A 22909-nucleotide genomic window follows, 5' to 3' on the forward strand; every position below is an offset into this window, starting at 1 on the left:
TCATAGATAGATAGACAATTTGTGATTTGTAATTGTGAAAATACAGCAAAGTGTGTGTATGTCACCACAAAAACAGTGCCATTTAGTTACATAAATTACATTAAAAAATGAGGCAAAGTTAAGACAGATATCATTTTTGTTTAGTCCATGGCCTCCTGGTTTCACGAACCGGCCATCGCCGAATACTGGGGCCAGCCCACTTGCCGAGGGCCAAGGCCTTCTCCAACTTCCGAGTACTGGGTCCTGTCCAACTGCTGAGGACTAGATAACTGTGATGCCACTGAATAAGTCTGTTGTTATCCACTGTCCTGTACGTGGTATGGTTAGTCATGTTTGTTTGTCAGTGAATTTGAATATTAAAACTCCTGTGGGATATAATTCAGCAACATTCCAAAAATAGGCAATGTAGAAGATTCATGCCATTCTAATTCAGAGTCACAATCAGTCCCTGTGGTCCGGAGAGTGGCAATGCATTATTTACCCCATGCTTTAATGGATGACTGTGCTGCATACTACTACTTGGAAGGCATCTTGTCAGATGACAGAAAAAGATTAGACATTATTAAGACATCCCTTTTTGTAAATTTAATCAAGTGATTAATCTTTTTGCAAAATTCTTTCAATTGGAATTCTTACTTATTTATTTCCTCCAACTGACAAATTAATTTCTCCAAACTTGTTAAATTCCCATCCCACTCCTCCCCCACCACATAACACTATCCATTCATAGATGCCCTTACATTGCAGAGTAAGGTGGTGTCATGTGTAAACTTACTCTAAATTTTACTGCTCCTGAATTGCCTGCTCCCCTCTGCCCATTGGCTTAATAAAGAGAATAAACTCACTTTGTGGGGGACCTACGAAACAGAATCCTATTGAACTAATCTCTATGACAACATGGCAATATGTTGTCCTTCAACCCAAAAAGTGAAATGTGCTACTGCAGTTCGTTGAATTATGAGAACTCCTTACTCCACATAGTTGCCTGTTATTAGATTCACAATCCATTACAAAGATGGAGAGAGTGTTAGATATATTTCCACACTGAAGAAGCATTCACCAGACAACTGGATCAGAGATGGCGTGAAATACTTTGGAAATTTCTCTCAAGCATCTTCATCAGTCTACATCGTACTGACAAAAAGACTGTCACTTTGTATCGTACATGATAGATTAGTTCATCATCTAGGAAATTAACTCGTTTGTAACACAGACGCATTGCAACCACTTTGGTATGGTGAAAGATGTCGTTTGGGTTGTCCCATAATTTTCATTGTGATGGGCATTGACCTGTCTCACAATAATTTGCAAAATATTGTGTTCACATTTTGTGAATATTTTTAATGTGTCTGTTCATCTCTTGAGATGATGTGTCATCTAATGACCTGAGGTCCAATCTAGCCTGACAGACCATTCAAACATCATCATTCAGTTCTGTACACATCCTAGATTTCATGTATTCCTACGTTCACATGATTCAAAATCATTTGAATAATAAGTTGTGTGAGAGAAAAGTTATCTTCAAATTCTATGTGGAAAAGATGAACATGTTGTGGTTAATTTTCGCTGTGGGTTTTGGATTTGTTTGACTCGAAAGCTAAAGCAATCTGAACCAAGGCCAGTATTCTGGTCACTGAGGATTAGGCTCCTACAGGAATGACAACTTTGTTTTTTTAAGCTGTAAAAATTAAGTTTGATGTCTCTTTATACTTTGCACTTTTCTAATCACCCTAATACCACATTTTGTCATCGATCCCAAGTTTATTGGACTATATTCCATATCTGGTTCAGGCAGCTTTTGTAAGAAAACATGTGTGGTACATACCAATCCAACTAATCCACCTGCACTTCAGAGAACAGAGTAAAGATATATTTTGGAAAATTCCTGACCTTGAAGGAAATGTTTCATGAGGTCTAGAGAGATATGCTTCTGGTCTTGAAATCAAGGGGACAGTTTGGGAACGCATTGAACAATCTTTACAGTTTGTGCTATAGGCAGGATTCCTGACCATGGGTTGTGTATTTTAGGAAACTACTAAGCACCAAATCCCATTTTACAGACATTAAACCTGATGGTCGGAAAACTGCACACTCTGCCCATGGATTCCAAATTGTGGGGAAATAGGAATTTTGGAACTTATGTCTGAACTTCTGTTCAGAAGGGAGGAGTTCAAACGGAGGACTATTACTTGCCCACAGTACAATATTTCTGCCTCCAGTCCTGCAATCAAATAATTGGAAATAATAAAAGGAACAAGTTCTTGTTCAAAGCAAAAATATAAACCACATGATCATACTGCATATTTAAAGCGAATGGCACAGAAAGTCGCTGCCCTGTCTATTTAAAAGAATTTGAAGGGTTTTGCTAAATGTAGAATGCTTTCAGGGTGTTCATGTAACTTTACATATATTATCTCTTCTGTGAATTTTCTCACAGGATAAGCAAAGGGTGATGAGCAAACAAGAACACAGAGTGAATGCAACATAGTCTTAAAATGTTCAGGTTTAAAAGACAGAAGGAATGGCCCAAAGAAAATAAGGAACAAGGATAAGGACAGCTAGCCAGATTCCAAGTGAGTGAGTGAGTTCAAGTTCAATAGTCCTTGCGAAGAGGAGTCCAGGAAGTGAATATTTGGAAAGTTTTGGATGCCCAAGGGAGAGAAAGACAAACTGTAGTGTGTTAAGTGGGTTGAAAATATGTTGTTGAGCCTTACAGAAAAAGAAGAAACAACTTGCACATTGTTGGATTTTTCACTTAGCTATTTGTCTTCCAAAGATTAGTGAGTCAATTGGTGTAGGCAGGGAACTGAAAAGGCAGCTGAGGAAGAGTTCAATATTCTCATTTCCTATAAATGACTAATTTATTGTGGTCTGATGAATATCAGTCAACCTCAAAACTGGACATTAAAATTTGTTTCTCTTCACAATATCTGTTTGGTTGTTTTATGCACTAGAAACAGTGCAAAAGTTTTAAAGCAAGTGTACCAAAATCATACTGAACCAATCCAAAATAGGCAAAGAATATTAAAATTGGAAATAGACTCTGCAACTCAAAGGAGTATTTGTCAGAAAGTTGAAGGTGATTTGTAGCCTTCCACCCCCTCTTCAGTGACAGTCATTTCACAGCAATAAGTTTGAGTGGACCTTTGAAATGTTGATGGGCTAACCATGGATACGACTATATACACAAAGGAAACTGTGTGCTAACACTGCTGCTTGCTAAGAGAACAGGTTATTATAAAGTTATTTGCAGTAAGTTATATAAAGATCTGTGTGTCTATTGGGACAATACTAAATAAATTGCACAGAGCTGAAATACAAAATTTGGATGAATTTTTGGTCATGTACTTCATTTCAATTGATCACTATTTTTGATGGTTGTCATTATTATTTAATACCTAAAGTGTAGCCTTCCAGAATGACCATGTTGTTTATTACTTTTCCATTGGATAATGGCAGGGTCAGTTTTTGTTGCTGATACAGCAGTAGTAGAATTTCTCATTCAACATAATTGTGGCAGATTCCTGTCAGGCCTGCTGCTAAATCATTTTGTTGTAGTCACAAAATCTAACACAGTTTACAGATTCTAAATGTTGAGTGGAAGGATGGGGAAGAATGTTCCCTTGGGGTGGAGTTCCTAACATTAAAATCTTTAAAACCTAGTAAATGGCCCAAATGTTTCTGTAAATAATTTGAGGTGACAGATCAGTTTTGACATGAAACCAATGAATAAATTCCCATCACTAAAAGTGTCCTAGAAAATCTGACTATTTTCTTCTTCTATGCACAAGAGCCCCGAACCTTGTGCTTATCTGACTACAGTCTACAGAGAAAAGTAATCTGTGTCTTTGAGATTATTTTATCTGCCAACACTACACTTGTCATTCATTGTAAATGAAAAACAGTGCCTTTGCTGGGTACAGCAGCAGTACTAAGTTAATCTTAGCACCTTAGGAGCACAGCAGGCCAAGCAGCATCTTAGGAGCACCTAAGATGCTGCTTGGCTTGCTGTGTTCATCCAGCTTCACACTTTTTTATCTTAGATTTTGGATTCTTCAGCATCTACAGTTCCCATTATCTCTAATCTTAACACCTGGTTATTTGCTTAACTTGCAGATATTATGCTTGAATTGCTGTGAAGAACATTCAAACATTAACTTATTTGGATTTTTAAATAAAGGTTCTGCACTGTGTCTTATTTTAAATATATTTGAACTATACATGGAGATCTTTCTCCCAGGTCAAATAATAGACACTGAAATTTATCTGCTTCTTCATCATGAAGCTAGAACAGATGACCATTTGCACTGCATTAGCAATTTACTGTGCTATGAAAATAAGATTACAAAATGTTAACAAATCAATCTCACACCTAAGTTAAATATAAATATTGTAGCTGGTGAAATGAAGACAATAATTTTTGCTGTGCAATGCAGAAATACACAGCTCTCTCTCCAATCTGTACCACCATCCTGAAGCCACTGATTTAGGTCACTCCACGAGTTCTGTTCCATAACTGTCCTTCGCAATTTTCACAAATGCATTTAGACAGTAAGAGCTGGCAGATTTTAAAAAAAACTTTCATAGGATGTGGGCATCACGGGCAAGGTCACCAATTGTTGTCAGTGCCCGATTACCCTTCAAGAGAGGGGCTGCTTGCCTCTTTCAGAGAGCACCCCACATTGCTGTCAGCCTGGAGTCACATGCAGGCCAGACAATGTAATGATGGCAGGTTCTTTTCCTAAATGAAAAATTTTTAATTTCAGATATATCAATTGAATTTAAATTCCACCAGGTGAATTGGTGGTGTTTGAACCTGTGTCCTCACAGTATTATCCTGGGCCACCAGATTACGAGCCCAGTGACATTACCATGATGCCATACTCCCCCCAGGTCTGAACTTGGCCTCTTCTCACCACTTCACACAAATGTACACCTTCTGCACTAAATAAATGAGTAAATATTGACTGGTTTTCTCCTCTCTTTAGGCCAGGGTGATGAAGACCATCTGTGGCATTGTCACCTGAACTTGATTAATGGCAACACAGAGTGAGAATCCAACCTAGGTTGCTTTGCTCTGAATGATCACTACATGTTCACTTTGCAGAACGAACAGCTTCCATCTTTAAGTATTTCATTGCTCAGTCAAAGGGAAAACATTTCATCATGCTTCTAAGTAGTCATTTTCTATGTCACAAAGGTACACAAGCACTATAAATGTGTCGAGGCAAATGCACAATAACAGTACTTCCAAAATCAGAGTCTTCTGAAACACCAGTTCTGTAATCCTGGAAATCTGTATGCTGCATTACCTTAATAACAAGACAATGTCTTCCTTACATCTGTGCATATACCTCTTGTATGCTTATCCAAATAAATGGAAGGAAACAATCTTAAATTTAGCCCATTTGAAGTTCCTGTTAGAAGAAACCATGAAAAATAGATTTCTTTTGCATACAGGAGACAAGACAGTCTCTTCATACAGTATAGGAAGTCTCAGCTGCCAGAGGAAAATAAATCAGTCAACTCTTTGGGATCTAATATCTATCTCCCGTATGTAAGGGTTTGAGAAAAGAGTTGTCTCTTTGAGATTTGAAGAACATTCTCAACCTCTGACCATCAAGTTGACATGATTTATGATATTTTGTGGTTCTTCAGACACAGAACAAAATACCAGAATAACAGGACAGGTTGGATTCAAAGTTCTTTACATAACGCAAGGATATTCTGCAGTGGAACAAAGACCTTCTAAGCTCTTATGTTTAAAACAGGACAGTGTTTAGCTTCTTAGGGTGAGGACGTTTCGCATTTCTAGAAGTTCACTCGCAGCATTTGCATCCTAGATGAAAAGAAAAACAGAACTGTAATATCCGGAGACATGCAACATTTGTGTTAGAGAACCAGGAGTCCGAGAAACTCAAAGTCCATTTACATGTAGCTATTGAGCAGGAGAAAGCAAGCACAGGGCAAGTGGTTCCTCAAAAGCATAACAGGATTTCGGGACAGAATACCACAAGGCACTGTTATATCATCCAACATCATCATCCCCTTCCTCACCCAACTCCTACATTGCAAGATGATTGTATGGATGTTAGAACAACCGCAGTCAGATCTCCTGAATGACAGAAGAGACAGATAATAAGTGAAGTGTGAAATGAAGGACAGGAAGTATCTGAAGCATATGTATAGTAGGTTGATAGGACATGTGAAAACCAGGCTAAATGTAGCAAGTTCAAATGGGAGATGAACTAGGAAATGAGAAAAGAATGGGGAAATGAGAGAAGAATGTAAATAAAGTAGGTTGTAATGACTGTACAATTATAATACACAATTCACAAAGAAGCCTAATTGGATCTTTCAAAATAGATCAGGGCAACTGACAAAAATGGCTCCAAAACTCATATGATTACCCTTGAGGATTGAGCCGGCACTGAGGCAAGGCTAATCTCAGGAAGAAATTATAAGAAACCTTGCAGAAATTCAACAAACCAATGAAACAGAAACTCTCAGACAATGGCTTCTCTGGAAGCGTGAACAGCTCAAACTAGCTCATCACAACCTGCCAATGAGAACCACCTAAATTGAAGGATAAGACAGTTAAAAACTAATTAGTTTGACAAGATGACAATAGGTGGGACTATATCCCAGGTTTATGCAATCAGCTCATAATATGGAAGCATGATGTTACAGCTTTAGGACAGCAGCCATCTTAAATTTGATTGTATGAGACTCCATTTTAAAATAAAACCTGTAACGTAGGAAGATGATCGTGATTTGTTGGAGGTCAGTCATCTCAGCTCCATGATATCTCTGCAGGAGTTCCTCAGAGTACTGTGTTGGGCCAAAACATCTTCACCTGCTTTATCAATGACTTTCCCTTCATCATAAGGTCAGAAGTGGGGATGTTCACTGATGATTGCACAATGTTCAGCACCATTTGTGACATCTCAGATACTGAAGCAGTCCATGTCCAAATGCATCAAGAGCTGGATGATCTTGGGCTAACATGTGGCAAGTAACATATGCACCACACAAATGCCAGGCAATGACCATCTCCAATAAGAAACAATCTAACCACTGTCTCTTGACATTCAATGGTGTTACCATCACTGAATCCCCCCACTACCTTTCAACATCCTGGAAGTTATCATTGACCAGAAACTCACCACGTACAAGAGCAGATCAGAGGCTAGGAATATTGCAGCAAGTAATTTATATCCTGACTCTGCAAAGCCTGTTCACTATCTACAACGCACAAGTCAGGAATGTGATAGAATACTTTCCACTTTGGTGATTGGATGCAGCTCAACAATACTCAAGAAACTTGACACCATTTAAGATAAAGAAGCCCACTTGATTGGCACCACATCCAAATGCAACCACACCCTGCACCATCAATGCTCAGTAAGAGCAGTGTGTACTATCTACAAGATACCTTGCAGAAATTAACCAGACAACACCTTCCAAGCACAGGGACCAATTCCATCTAGAAGGACAAGTGCAGCGGATACATGGGAACACCACCACTTGCAAGTTCCCTCCAAGCCCCTCACCATCCTGAGGTGGAAGTATATCATTATTCCTTCACTGCCACTGGGTTAAAATCCTGGAATCCCCTCTCTCAGGGAAGTGTGGGTTTACCTACAGCATGTAGACTGCAGCAGTTCAAGAAGGCAGTTCATTACCACCTTCTCAAGGGCAACTCAGAATGGGCAATAAATGTTGGCCCAGCCAGCGACACCTCGGTTCCATGATTGAATTTTTAAAAATGCCTTGCAGCAACCTACTTCCACCGATAGATAGAGGCAAATAAAACTTGAGGTGAGTGTAATTTTAAACACAAACAGAAATTGCTGGGAAAATTCAGCAGATGATCAGCATCTTTAGAAGGGCCACTGGACCTGAAATGTTAACTTTGCTTTCTTTCCACAGATGCTGTCACATCTGCTGAGTTTTTCCAGCAATTTCTTTTCTGTTTCTGAATTCCAGTATCTGCACTTGTTTGTTTTCTTTTGTTGCATATAATTTTAACATGGACTATATTAATACTGGAGGAGGGGGCTCCTATTGCACATTAGTAGTGTCCCTACCTTTGGGCCAGGAGGATTAGGCTCACATCCCACTTGCTCCAAAGGTGCATCATAATAACTCTGAATAGGTTGTTTAGAATCTTCTTATTTATACCGGGGAGCTAGGGCCATTGTGGTATAGTAATATAGTAGTGGTGTAACCTCCAAACCAAAAAGCCCCAGTTCAAGGCTTCCACCAAAGGTGTGTAATACCATCGCTAACTAGGTTAATTAGAAAACATCTACAGTCCCATTGAATGTCCAACAATTAAAACCTATTTGCTTTTGGCAATATGTGGAGTATTTATTAAACGTCAGCATGGGATTACTAATAAAGTATCTCACTGCAATGTTACAATTGTCACAGATTCAACTCTTACTAGGATTTTATTAGGGGTCTTCTGGTGCAGTAGTAGTGTCCCTACCTCTGAGCCAGGAGGATCTGGTCCAAATCCCACCTGTTTCAGTGTGCATCTGAACAGGTATATTTTAAAAAATGTAGTATTCCTTAGTATGGAGGTCAGTCCATCTAAAGATATAATTCCACCTGGTTGGCGGAAAACAGAGGCTTATGTGTACCAATCAATGAAGGTACATGGGATTATCTATAAATGGAGGCATACAGTATAAAGCCAAATAAGTTGCACTGAAGCTTTCTAGAACCCTGATCTGCTTGAATTTGGACTACGTTTTCCCAGGTGGGTTTATATTCCCTATGTCTGTCTCAATTCTGAGTTGTAAACCCAGTGGCCATGGTCGAATATTCCTCAGGGAACTCTGTTTAATTGAAGCTAGTGTGGGAAAGTCTATTCTGTGTGGCCTGTGGATCGTATAGTTGGTATCCTTTACAGTGAGGGTGCAGCTGAAAGGCAGGAAACAGGAGCAGCAGTGGCACCTTTAGGCACTTTCAGGAGAAGGCAACAGATGCTACAGCTAATTTAGCAGGGACTTCAATCCACAAGACATGGCTACAGTTGTATACCTTCTGCTTGAAAAAAATAAATGCACCCTGGAGCATTGCAAATATGACACCAGCAATTTAATAGATAGGCTATTATGGTTTGTGGCTCAGAATTACCACTGTGGATCTAGCTAATCTCTATTTCTAGTCTTCTGACACAGTAAGTGACCCCTGTCCTGTAGGAAAAATTGTAATCTATTTCCACAAGAGAGGCTAATTATTCCATTAAATGCCCTAATTGGCTAGCTACTGCTATTAGGATCTCACCTCTGGGAAACTGGAGGCTATAAGGACTGCAGATGCTGGAAGCCAGAATCTATAGGTGTTAGGCTAGAAATGCACAGCAGGTCAGATAGCAAACATTGTCAATCCTGCTCCTCTGATACTGTGCTTATCCTCGCCTCTGGGAAAAGTGCCTGGAAGTGGAAACATGCAGCAGCACTGGCCTGATACAAGTTAATTGTATTTTCCACATCATTCCAACTTCAAAGCTATCTATTAGGGTCTGGAAAAATTTGGCATATCTTGTTGAATTTTTCACACTGCCTATTAGTAAAAATGTTGTTATTAGTGGGAGTGTAGTAACAGTTTACAACTATAGTTAAGCAGTTAATATAGAGAAGCTGGCTTGTTCTTAAGAGGATATCAGAAGGATGTATTCAAAATCATGAGGGATTATGCCCATCCCCAACTGTCCTCAAGAAGGTAGTGGTGAGCTATTTTCTTGAATTGTTGCAATCTGTGAGGTGCTTTTAGGTAGGAGTTTCTAGAATTTTGACTCAGTGAAAATGAAGTGACAGCAATTCAGTTCCAATTTAGGGTGGTGAGAGACTAGGAAGGAAATTTACAGGTTGTGGTAGTTTCATACATCCACTACTCTTGTTCTTTTAAGTAGTAGCAGCTGCAGGTTTGGAAGGTCTGGTAATATAGGTTTTGTGATTGTAAGAAGAATTAGCAATGACACGAGGATATTTTTACACATGTTAGTTAGGATTGGTGGATGCAGATTCAATCATCTTCGAAAAAGGGAACTGCAAAATAATTTGAAAAGAAAAAGTTCTTACAATAAGGTAAGGGTGGTGGAGCGGAACTAACTGAATTGTGCTGCCAAAGAATTGACACAGATATGGAGAGACAAATGGACTCCTGTGCTGTAACCATTCTATGGTTAATACAATAATGGATAATACAATAGATATTAGCAGTCTTTTTGTGTTGGAGAACACTTTGTGTCCTGGTCAAAAACTACTACTCAACTGGTTAATTATTCAGCGGCAGTCGGTGAAAATCATAACTGAGTTGTTTTACTGTCCTCTCCCATGTCTGCACATGTATGCACTTTCAACAAAAATCACAGGAAAGGCCTGAGGGAAAGCAGTACTTGCTAAGTTTGCTTCTCTGTGGAGTACAAAAATTAGGGAGTGATTTAATTGCTGTTTTAGGATTTTGAATGGAATTGATAGAATAGATAAAGAGAAACATTTTCTGCAGATGGGGAGTCTAGAACAAACAGCCATAACTTTAAAATCAGAGACAAGTTGTTCCAAAGTGAGGTTAGAAAACACTTATGCACACAAAGTGTGGAACTTCATCCACTAAAACAGGAGGTATGCTAAGCTATAGAGCCAAGGTGGGTTAAGATATGGATCAGCTGTGATCTCACTGAATGGCAGAAAAGGCTTGAAGATTCAAATGGTGATCTTTTTTAGTATATAGAATTCAAAACTGATTTCTATTGCAGAACTTTAAAAGTGAAGTTCGACATTGCAAAACTGTCAAGAAAAACAACAATATTAATTTGGACCTGTATTGACATAACTCATTTGCAAATAGGAACTTTTGCCTAATTTAATACCATGTTTTTCTCAAAGCAAAAAAGGCTGCTAATCCTGCGCTGAATTATTCTTACCTCCTTAGATTTGATGGGTAATGCAGATGCTAATTCAAGCCAATGCAGGGCAGTGGCATAGCTCCCAAGATCCCTGTAGCACTACGAATACCAGAAAAGCTAAATTAGTTATAATAAGTTGAGTAGACTTGGCAATTGCTATAACCAAAATCATCTTCCAGAGCTCTATGAATTCTGGAATGGTTCCTGTAGATTGAAAAGCAGATATAACTCCACTTTTAAGTGAATAAGTTACGTCCATGTAAAGGTTTCAGTTTGTGAAAATTTACAAACCAGGAGTGTTTGTTAGAAATCTACATTGGTATTTTACGCTGTGAACATCTAAGATCTCAGTTTATGATCAGTCAAGGGAAAAGGCTTCCCAAATCTGAAAACCAGAACCGAGAAGAAACAGTTCAGTCAAACATACAGATTTGATAAGGAAGGACTTTTTCTGGATTTTGATTATCTGTAAAATGATGCTGTTGGGAAGTAGATCAGATTACATTTTGCCACGTGTTTTGAAAGCCTTCAAAATGTATTATATTTAGAATGCTTGTTTTGGTATTTTAGTTTTATTTCTCTGGTATGATAAACTTCTGTTCGATCGTTAAAAACACATGTGCAGCCATGCATGCTTCTGTGAAATAAAGAAGGCGTAGTAAGTACATTCTGTAAAAATTCTATTGACAACCAATACTTTGTTAGAAGCTGTTAAAATTGCAAGTAATTTAGTGGGTGATTAAGGTCATTTGATGAATTAATTGAATGGTTAGATAAATATAAAGGGATAACAAGTGGGATTGCTGGGTGAAAGAAACTGTAAACTTGTGAAATTATCAAACTCTACCCATACAAAAAGGTATCAAGGATCCTGCCTCACTTACCGGCTTGGATTCAAATTGACAGAAATTATTGCTGTAAATTGGATAGGATGACAAAGGTATCATCATTGCTAATGTTATGTGCATCTCGTTAGCCCTCAGTCAGCCTCTTTAACCTCCTTCACATTGAATGTCTGTACATCTTTACAATAGAGTGCAGTAATTTTATGCTTTGACCAGATGGCATCCCAAAACCCCTTTAGTTATCCCACTGGTAACTATACTGAAAATTGACACTAGAATACCTTTGCAATGTAGACTGAGTTCACTTTGGAGTATTCTGGTTTCAATTCTTCAGCCTGTAAAGTATATGTTAAAAATAACAATATCAGTGGCTGATAGTATATGGATTATGACTGTGAATGCTTTTGCTAATGAATTTAAGCCCCTCCCAGCTAAAAGAACAGTGAGGAAAAATAGCTACTCCATTATTATTTGTCATCAGTAAGACTGAGATGACATTTTTGCCCCTCATGTCCCAGCTCAGAGAACTGAACTAATCAGATAACCAACAGTTCTATGATTCCCAGCAGCAACATGTGGGGAGCTATGGCTACTGCTGGGTATAGGCCTAGTGTAATGTATATGAATTATACCCAGTATAATATCCGCAGTGATGATCTTTGCTGGGACTTGAACCAAGCTAAATGGAGGAATATCACCAGCACCAAGCTGCAGATCCCTGCAGTGTAGGATTAGGGACAGTTGCTTTGAGAGGCTGGCAACTGGTGGTAAAAGAAAAAAAAGTCAACTTGAAGAGAAATGGGGAATGGGGAAAGGGGTCAAAAGAAGGTCCCACCTTTGTCTGATACAAGCCTGTGCAGGTGAAGCTACCAGCTTCCCATGTAGTAGTTGCTGGATTTTAACAAATCCCCTGGCCTTCACATCTGCTGGTTGGGATGGGGTTGTGAAACCCAGCTGAACAAGTTTAGATTAATTATGTAAAAAGAGGACGAACAATCAAAGCCAAGATTACATATTAGGAAGAGACCTCCATTTATTAAGTCAAAAAGCTATCTGGGCCAGCTGGAATGAAATATTTGTATCGTCAATAACTACAGGTGAGGCGCCAGATGACTGGAGAGTGACTAGTGTTGTGCCTTTGTTTAAGGGATGTAAAGAGAAACCTGGGAACTACAGGCCTGTGAATCTGACTTTGGTTGTGGGTAAATTTTGGATAAGTGATTCTGAAAGGTAGGATTTATACGCATTTGTAGAGGCAAGAAATTATTAGGGATAGTCAATATGGGTCTGTCCGATGGATATTGTGTATCACAAACTTGATTGAGTTTTTTAAGAAAGTAACCAAGATGATTAATGAGGGCACAGTGGTAGACACTGTTTACTTGGACCTTAGCAAAGCCTTTCACAAGATTCCCATGGTGGACTATTTTGAAAAATTACATCACATGGGAATCAGGATGACCTTGCCAGCTGGATACAAAACTGGCTTAACGGCAGGAAACAAAGTGATAGTAGAGGGTTGCTTTTTGGACTGGAGGGCGGTGACTCCATAGCGATCAGTGCTGTGTCCATTTTGTTCGTCATTTATATGAATGATTTACATGAGAATACAGAAGGCATTGGTAGTAAGTTTACAATGACACCTAAGTTGGAGGTATAATGGAGAGTGAAGAAAGTTATCGAAGAATACAAAGAGATCTTGATCAATTGGGTCAATGGGCTGAAGAGTGGCTAATGAAGTTTAATTTGGATAAATGCGAAGAATTACATTTTGGTAAAACAAGCAAGATTGGGACTTATACAATTCAAAGTAGGTCCTTGGATAGTGTTATAGAACAGAGACACCTAGGGGTTCATGTACACAATTCTTTGAATTTTCTGTTACATATAGATAGGGTGGTTAAGTAGATGCTTAGCATGCTTGCCTTCATTGCTCTGACCTTTTGAGTGGTGAGGCCTCTTCTGGAATATGATGCGCAGTTCTAGTCGCTCTGCTATAGGAAATGCATGATTAAATTGCAGAGGGTTCAGAAGAGTTTTACCAGGGTGTTGCGAGAAATGGAATATTTGAGTTATAAGGACAGACTGGATAGGCTGGGACGTCTTTCACTGGATATTGAGGGTTGACCTTCTAGAGGTTTATAAAATCATTAAGTGCTTAGATAAGGTGAATAGCAAAGATATTTTCCCTAGGGTAGGGAATTCAAAACTAGGGGACTTATTTTTAAGGTTAGAGAGAGTTTTAAAAAGGACAGGGTGGCAACTCTTTTACACAGAGAGTGGTTTGTGTATGAAATGAACAGCTAGAGGAAGTGGATGCATGTTTAGTTACAACATTTAAAAGGCATTTGGATAAGTATATGAATGGGAAATGTTTGGAAGAATATGGAACAAACGCAAGCAAATGGAATTAGTTTAGTTTGGGAACATAGTTGGCGCGGATGAGTTGGACAGAAGGTCTGTACCTATACTCTATTACAAGAACACAAAAATAGTCAATAGCAGAAGGAAAATATTAGCTCCTCGGATTACAAAAATGATCTTGAATGGCCAATAATGCCCATTTTTGGATGAGACATCTATAATTTTTAATGTTCTTGATAATTATTAGTGTTCGCCCTCATTATTGCAGTACAATTTAGAAACACTGACATTTAGTTCAAACTAGACTTCACCTTTAAAAAGTTTTTCAGAGCCTCATCAACAGTGGAACTTGGAGGTGTTCCATAGAAAGTTGCAGCTGCCTTCCTTTCGATCCAGCCTAATTGCGCTACCTGCAAAAGAAAATTCAAGTGCCTTGTAAAATTTTATAAAGTGATATATTTTTACTATATAAACACTTACTTTACAAAGGTCTTTGTGGCATACTTAAAATGAAGCTGAACTGCTGAACATCTTTGGAATTGATACAAGAGGTAGTATTGCTGTACACTGAATGCAACCTTTTATGTACAATACTAGGATTTTTAAAACTCTAGTACATGTCTCCAAGGTAACAGGCATACTTTTACATTCTGCACGACCAAAGACATGGGTGCTAAAGGTCTCAGGGCTAAAATAGTGTGTGCTAGGGCTCCTTCAGGCGAACATTTCTATACTTTACTCTTTACACTTCTGTCTGGTTCTTTAATTATCACCTAATTTGTAAACTTCTGCATTTTACTTACACTGACCTACCTTGGCTTCTGACAGTGGCATGCTTTTGTTTTAAAATTCACATTCTTGTTCCTCCCTCACCTCTAGCTTTCTCCAGCCCTAAAGCCCTCCGAGATGTCTGTGCTTTCCAAATGTGGCTTCTGTGCATTCCCAATTTCCATTACTCCATCTTTGGCGGGTGTGCCTTCAGATGCCTCGGCTTTAAGTTCTTTATTTTTCTCCCTAAACTACGCGGCTTCCCTACGTGTCTTCTCTTTAGATGCTCCCTAAAACCTACCACTTTTACCAAGCTTTTGGCCACCTGGCCTAATGGTTCCTTATGTGGCTTGGTGTCAAATTTGGTTTGGAATGCTTCTGAGCTGCCTCTTCATATATTTTACAACATTGTACAATTCCAAATATATCAGTTATAATTATATGGAGCAATTGAAGAAAATAAACATTCTAATTTATAATACCAGTTGCCTCTTTTAATTTGTTTTGTTTCTTAACTTTCTTAAAAAAGTAACATTTTATCTGCCTACTACTTTGTGTACTGACCAACCCAGATTGGGGAGACAGTAAATTATTCCTGACCCTTTGATATGTTAATTGTCAAACAGAAATAACTGAAAAACATCAAATTAGAGCTCAGATGACAAAACTGGAGTCGGTGTCCCACACTTCGTGTTATAATGACCGAAACGATCAGCATCTGCCATCACCGTTTAATAACTCCAACTCACTGTCAGCAATGCATTTTCGATAAGCAGGTTGGCTAAAATTGCTTTATTTATGGAACTCTTCAATACAATATAATGTTTCCATGTTGTGACATTCCTCACTAGCATGGAGACTGAAATATAAATCTCAAATCAACACAATTTCATTGACAAGTCTAGCAGATTTCCTGAAGGGGTAGTGTCACAAAGCGTGGGGTTGACATTACCTGGAGGATAAGTCCACTGTAAAGTGAAACTGCATTTAAATTGTGCCCAAAGTTTCCCTTTGACTTCCCTCATACGTAGACATGAAGTGAATCAAAATATTGCTATTACATTGCTATTCCACAGTCTACATGGTAACATTTTAATTGTGAGGATAGGAGCCCAGTGAACATATGAAATTACGTGTGGACAGGTTGTAGTTCATGGAAGGCAATGTAAACAAATACTATGGTCAGTTCAGACTATCACAGCTCAAATCCAAGAAGACCACATTGGAAGAGTGCTGCTGAGTGAGGCAAGGAGGGAGAATAGCAGGGGCATTAGCAATAAATTTCAATTCCTCCCCAGAGACTAGAGGACAGCAATGTGGTAGTTATTCATGAAGGTTACAACAGGTGAATTCAGGAAACCTCAGGCCAGTCACCCTAACCTCAGTGGTGGGGAAATTATTGGCAACAATCCTAAGGGTCAGAATTAATCTGCACTTGGAGATGCAGGAATTAATCAAGATTAGTCAGCATGGTTTGTTAAGTGAAGTTCATTTCTGTTCAACTTGAGTGAATTTTTCAAAGTGTGTACATGAGGGCATGCATTCACCATTGTTTACTGGACTTCAGCAAGTCTTTTGAGAAAGTCCCACACGAGAAACTGACAGCGAAGGTAAGAGCCAAAGCGATCCAAGCAGTTTTGGTAAATTGGATCCACAGTTGGCTGATTGGCAAGATGCAGAGGGTGATGGTTGAAGTGTTTTCATTTCTGTCCAGTGTTGGAGCTCGTGCTGTTTATGGGATATATAAGCAATTCAGACTTGAATGTAGAAAGGTTGATCAGTAAGTTTGTGGATGATAAGCAAATTGGTGGGATGGTAATTGGTAAGGAGGAAAGCTTTACATTTCAGGAGAATATACATGGTCAGATGGGCTGATAAACGATAAATGGAATTCAATCTGGGTAAGTATAAGATGATGCACTTGGGAAAGACAAATAAGGCAAGGGATACATACGGAATGAACTTCTTGAGTAAGTGGTGGATGCCGGTACAATTACAACATTTAAAAGACATTTGGATAGACACACGAATAGAAAAAGTTTGGAGGGATATGAGGCAGGAGCATGCAGGTGGGACTACTTTAGTTTGGGATTATGCTCGGCATGGACTGGTTAGACCAAAGGGTCTGTTTCCATGTTGTATGACTCTAGATGAATGGTAGGACTCTCTTCACAAAGAGATCCAAAGTCTCATAGCCTGCACACGGACATGGAGCTGATGTCCTCGCAGCTTGAACTGTGGTGTTTGCCAACATTTGAAACTGCCTTTCTAAGTTGCTGTTCGAAGTGGGGATGGTGGTTGGGGGTGGGGTGTGGGGGGAGGAGAAGGGAGGGAGGGTGTTAGTTAACTTACCATCTCCTTTGATATTTGGGGGCATGATTTGTACTGCATACACAGGAATAAGTTTTCCTATGTCAAAGATCCATGTATAGGCGATCTAAGTCCAATCTGGAGGATTGTGGTATACGGTTATTTGTGTGTGATGTGAATACTTATTGGTCACATTACAAAGGAACTATTCTGCTCCTGATTTTCCCCACACAGGTTCATTGGAGCTATGACTAATGGATCCAGCCATTGCAAGGATTGTGCAGAGAAATTGGGATGAAACAGATGCTTAGGAGACCCAGGACCAGCATCAACCTCCAGCAGCTGTGGAACAGTCTCCACATGAAGTAGTCACAAATGAGGGTACCCAAAGGGGGTGGTGGAGGTGCAGCATCCATCATCCTTGATGCCATTTCCTCCAGATAAGTACAGTACATGTCCTAGGACACTATCATAGAACTATGCTAACTCCTGGAGTGAGACTAGTGACTGAAGTGAGTGGGTGACCATCCTCTTCTAGTGGCCAACATAGTGGCAGCTGCATTCACTTTTCTCGCAACTAGCTGCTTCCAAAGATCTACCAAGCACCTGTGTGGGCTCTCTCACCCCTCTACTAAAAATGTATAACAGCTGTTATGGATGCAGTTTGAGCCAGATCACATTGCTCCATCTTGTTTCTCCACGAAGTCAGTGCTGTAGCCAGTATGTAAGCCTTCCAGTATATAATGCTCCCAAAACAAGCAATGAAAACATTTTGTACAACACTAGACATTACGGAAAGAGCAGGATTCCTTTAGTCAAGGTTCCAACATGGCACGGTGGTCAGGGTGGCTAGACTGTGTAGCTTGATTCTTGTAACTCTAGTTCCAATGACAGTCAATCAGACAAATGATGTAAATTGGCAATGAACTTATGTGATCTTGTATTTCAATGGAGTCTAACTTGTTCCACCTTTATGCCCTCAACAGCCTTTTATTTCATTTCCTTCCACTAGATATTTTGTGAAGGGCAGTTTCTAGCTGACAGTACTTGACCTGCTGCATAGCTTATTTCTAAGTATGATGCCCGCATCATAAATCCTGGGAAGTCCCAGCAGTAGCAAGTACTTCCACCTGTGGTGAGCGCAAGATAGCATGTGCTTAATGCCATTGAGGAGTGGTACATGTATTATGATGTGAGCAGTACAAAATTGTGTGAGACAACTTGCCAGAGCTCATGAAGATAAACTCTTCATGAAACTCTCTGAAATTGACACTTAGTTGAATTTTGGTAGTTCATCTGGGGTTGGTAAAATTCAACTTACTATGTCTCCAAGTCTTACTGTTGGTTGCCAAGGTACATGGAGAACATTTTTGCTCCTGACTTAAATGAAATCCGTTTTGGGGTAATTTCGATGCTTTGAAATTTTTTTTATAGGTTTCTTGCTGATTTGCCTTGATAAAAGCTATGCTACAAGAACCAAAAATTATACTCATAAATCTAATGTGTGTGAGTGCAATGACACTTCAATGTTTTTTAAATATCCGTTAAGTTGCCCTTGTGACGTGCAATAGAGGCAGATCAATTAAGCAATAAAACCTGACAGACCAAAGCTCTTATTAAATAAAGTTAGAGAGCTCTATAATATTGCACTTGGCTGGAATGCAACTTATTCCATAAGTATTTCATATTATGTCATTCTAATGCATGACAAGTTTTGATGCCAAGAAACCTAACTCACTGCTTTGCATAATTGTGATCTCTGATCAGAACGAAATGACTGTTAATGATTTTTGAATAATGGTGCTTTGTGATGGCAATTAACAGATGCTTTTATTTCATCCAAACCCTCAAATGAACTTTCAATTCTAAAGATTGATGGTACAAGCACTTCTTCAGTAAAATCAGATACAACAAATAAATTACATCAACTGCTCAGAAAAATGTACATACGCACATCCTTAGCCTTATTCTTAACTCAGTTGCAGTATTATCAGTCAGCGCTGCACAAACTTTGAGTTCATGAATACAAGTAGTAAATATTGGGAGGATATTTTGGTTGTTATAGACCCTGCTACCATGCTGTCTAACTAATTCCAAAGACAAGTCATATTGGACTTAAAATTTCTCTCTGTATAGACGCTGAACTTGTTGAGTTTCTCCAACTAGGTTTTACAATTGGGTTCAAATGAATTTCTTGAACAGTATAAACAGCGTGGGGACATTCTTAACAGAGAGATCAGGAAGGGAAAAAGAGAATAGCCTTGGCAAATAAAGCTAAGGGTAATCCAAAGAAATTCTTACTAAGAGCAAAGGAGCAACTGGAAGGAGAGTAGGGCCTCTTAAAATCAAAGAGGATGTCTTTGAGTTGAGCCTCAGGAGATGGGAAAGCTATTAATCGAATATTTTGCTTCAGTTTTTACTATGGAGAAAGAAAGAGACTAGAACACTCAGGGAAATAAATATTGATGTTTTGAAAATAATTCACATTACAGAACAGTAAGTGCTGGAGGTCTTGGAAAATATAAAGGTGGATAAATCATCAGATCTTGATCTATTGTATCCCAGGACATTGTGGGAAGTTAAAGAGGAAACTATGGGGCCTCTTGCAGAAATATTTGGGGGCTTCAAGACTAGGGGACATATTTTTAAAAGTGAGAGGAGAAAGATTTAAAAAAGACATGAGGGGCAATTATTTTAAACAGAGATTGGTTTGTGTATAGAATGAACTTCTAGAGGAAGTAGTGGATGCAGGACTGAAGTGTTTGTTTTCGTGCTATATGACTCTATGGCTCTAAATAATGATCAGAAGGGGAGCTCCTGCTGAACTTCCCTTCCCTGCACCAGTGCTTCAGAAAGCTGTTCTGTTGTCCATTTGGGTTCAGCTACTATATTGAGCACATCCCAAAGTGTTACAGAACCGAACTACAGGCATTTTGTGGACTAGATTATAAGGCTCAACAGAGCTTTTAATTAGATTAGATTAGACTCCCTACAGTGTTAAAGTTCCATTCTCCAGTTACACCTTCTCTCTTGAACATGTCTTTTCTTACTGGGTTCAAATCTCTGCATGTTGCTGAGGTGCCCATTCTTAATAGGAATCTAGAATGCTCGTGGGTAAATCAAATGTTGGAACATATGAAATAAAAGCAGGGGTTGACCATGTCCCCCGGTGAGTAGCTTTGAAACACAATAGACTTGGCCAATCTTCTGCCTTAGCTCAATTTTCCCCATCCACTCCCCAAATGCTATGATTCCAGCAAACCAAACAGCTGTCTATCTCAGCCTTAAATAAATTCGACAATGAAGCTTTCAAAGCCCTCTGGGATAGAGAATTTCAAAGGTTCGCAAACTATCAAATGAAGTAATTAAGAGTCATACAGCACGGAAACAGACTCAATGGTCCAACTCATCTGCGCCGACCAGACATTCCAATCTGACCTGGTTCCATTTACCAGCATTTGGCCCAAATCCCTCTAAATGCTTCCTATTCATATATCTATCCAGATGCCTTTTAAACATTGTAACTGTACCCACCTCCTCTGGCAGTTCATTCCATACATTCACCACCCTCTGCATTTCCTTCTTATATCTTTTCCCTCTTACGTTAAACCTGTGCCCTGTAATTTTAGACTCCCCCACCCTAGGAAAAAGACCTTGGCCAATCACTCTATCCATGCCCTTAATGATTTTATAAACCTCTATAAGATCACCCCTCAGCCTCTAACATTTCAGGGATAAAAGCCCCTGTTTATTCAACCTCTGCATATAACTCAAACTCTCCAGTCCTGGCAACATCCTTGTAAATCTTTTCTGCACCCTCTCAAGGTTAACAACATCCTTCTTATGGAATGGTGACCAGAATTATATGCAGTGTTCTAAAAGTGACTTCATCAATGTCCTGCACAGTCGCAACATGACAGCCTGACTCCTGTACTTAATGTTCTGACTAATGCTGTCACCCTGTCTACCTGTGACTCCAAAAATCCTTGCATAATGGTATCAACTGGCTTCCAGGTTGCACAATATTAGTCCGTTTAAATTAATCTAGAGGGCTTTGGCATAGCCACATATGACAAATTGCACATGCGTGATTAATCACACTTTCTGAGGATGCCATCTGGCCTTGAAACTTATCACAGAGCGACTCAAGTAACAATTAAGTCTGGTATGAAACACTGCACAAAATCTTTTTTTAAAAAAACTGAAAATTGATGACTTGGGTTACATGGCTGCATGCTGTCAAACCCTGTTAGGGGTCCATCTTCAGTACAAGTTTCATTTTAAGTTGTATGAATTCAGTGTCAAAAATCAATATCCTTCTGTGAAGATGACAACAATAAGGTTGAACATTCCATAATATGCTATTTGATTGAATATGATAACACATCTGCTGCTTCTGAGTTACAATTTAAACATTTTCTTGCTCTCTGATTGGGAATTTATACAGACAGGTGCCCTCATTGTAATCCTCCAAAAATACTTCATGAGGCTCACATCCAGAGTCTGTAAGAACAGCTCACTCTCAAATCTTCTCTTTTCTGTGCAGCAGAGTTCAGGACCACAGCTGCATCAATCTTGAAATGTTCACATGCAAGCAGTTGATTCTAAAACATGGTTCTATGTACGTTGTTTTCTAAACTTCAGAATGCTCCAATTCAGTCCTACCATCACATTTGGCCACATAGTGTGTCTCTTCTGTGCTATGTCCATGCCCAAATGTGCCTGGAGAAGGATCATGCAGAATCTCCTGTGATGCTTGAGACCTTTCATGATTGATGAGCATCAGAGGGACTGGGGTGTAATGCCAACTTCTGGAATGTCACCCCCTTAGTTGCCCGAGAGCTACCACTCAAGAAATGATTTCCCAACCTTTCATTTCAACAAGTAGGGTTCCTGTTAGTTCACAGTTTGGCTGCTATCTCCAAGACTTAATAAACCCTTTAGAGAGGAACTATGAAATTAAATGTTTATTTTTGTAGGAGATTAAGGTAAGGGGCCCTTCTTACCGACCTGAAATGTCAACTTTCCTGCTCCTCTGATGCGACCTGGCCTGTTGTGTTCCTCCAGCTCCACTTGTTGTTATCTCTGACTCCAACACCTGCAGTTCTTACTGTTTCTGAGTTAAATGTGTTAAATGTTTTTTTAAATTGAGTTTTTTTTAAGAACTTTATTTAACCTTAGCATATTTACTGAGGTATGTGCATGCTGGAATCTGAGTGATTTGGATTGGTAGATATTGGTGGGCTGTGGGTTTGAATGCGTTGAACTAAGTTGATTATAAAGGACCGCGCTGATAAAAGGGATAGAGGTTGACATGGAGGATATGTAGGGTCATAAGGAGGGTGGACAAAGGAGAATACCTTGGCATGGAGAGTAAGAGGGTTATGGAGGTTTTGGTTTGGGGGTGAGGGTTATGGATGAGGCAAAGGCAATGTGCTGTGGTAGGGGAAAAGCACTGAGGAGGTGTGAAAGTTGTTTTATTGTTTTTCTCACAGTTTCAAAGTGCCAGTGTACTGAGGCCAGCCTTTTTGCCCATGCTGCTTATGTACCTGGCAGCTTCTGAATTCTTTCCAGGTTTGCCGTCATTCTACCATAAAGTCAGCCCCTCTCCCAGAACCAAGATCTGGTTGGATCAGGTATGCAGAGCTGGGAATTGTCCCCACTCTGCGCTTTTGATCCAGGAATGAAAATTTGGGCCTTA

General features: G+C 39.3%; 1 protein-coding gene across 8 annotated transcripts in view; it reads right to left on the reverse strand.

The window, feature by feature from the left end:
- Positions 1–22909, reverse strand: part of LOC125455417 (regulator of microtubule dynamics protein 3-like) — a 224728-nt gene that overhangs the window by 2428 nt on the left and 199391 nt on the right. The window contains exons 9-12 of one of the 8 annotated variants that reach the window (XM_048537347.1): positions 14442–14540; positions 12048–12101; positions 10940–11020; positions 2843–5839 (exon numbers count right to left, since the gene is read on the reverse strand). In XM_048537347.1, the coding sequence (XP_048393304.1) occupies positions 5780–5839; positions 10940–11020; positions 12048–12101; positions 14442–14540 (294 nt within the window). In that variant the 3' untranslated portion in view covers positions 2843–5779. Of the gene's footprint in view, positions 1–2842; positions 5840–10939; positions 11021–12047; positions 12102–14441; positions 14541–22909 lie in introns of those variants that run through there. The other 7 variants (XM_048537345.2, XM_048537349.1, XM_048537351.1 and 4 more) reach the window with 7 other exon arrangements.

Source organism: Stegostoma tigrinum, chromosome 10 (assembly GCF_030684315.1).
Source record: "Stegostoma tigrinum isolate sSteTig4 chromosome 10, sSteTig4.hap1, whole genome shotgun sequence".
NCBI classification, from domain to species: Eukaryota; Metazoa; Chordata; class Chondrichthyes; order Orectolobiformes; family Stegostomatidae; genus Stegostoma; species Stegostoma tigrinum.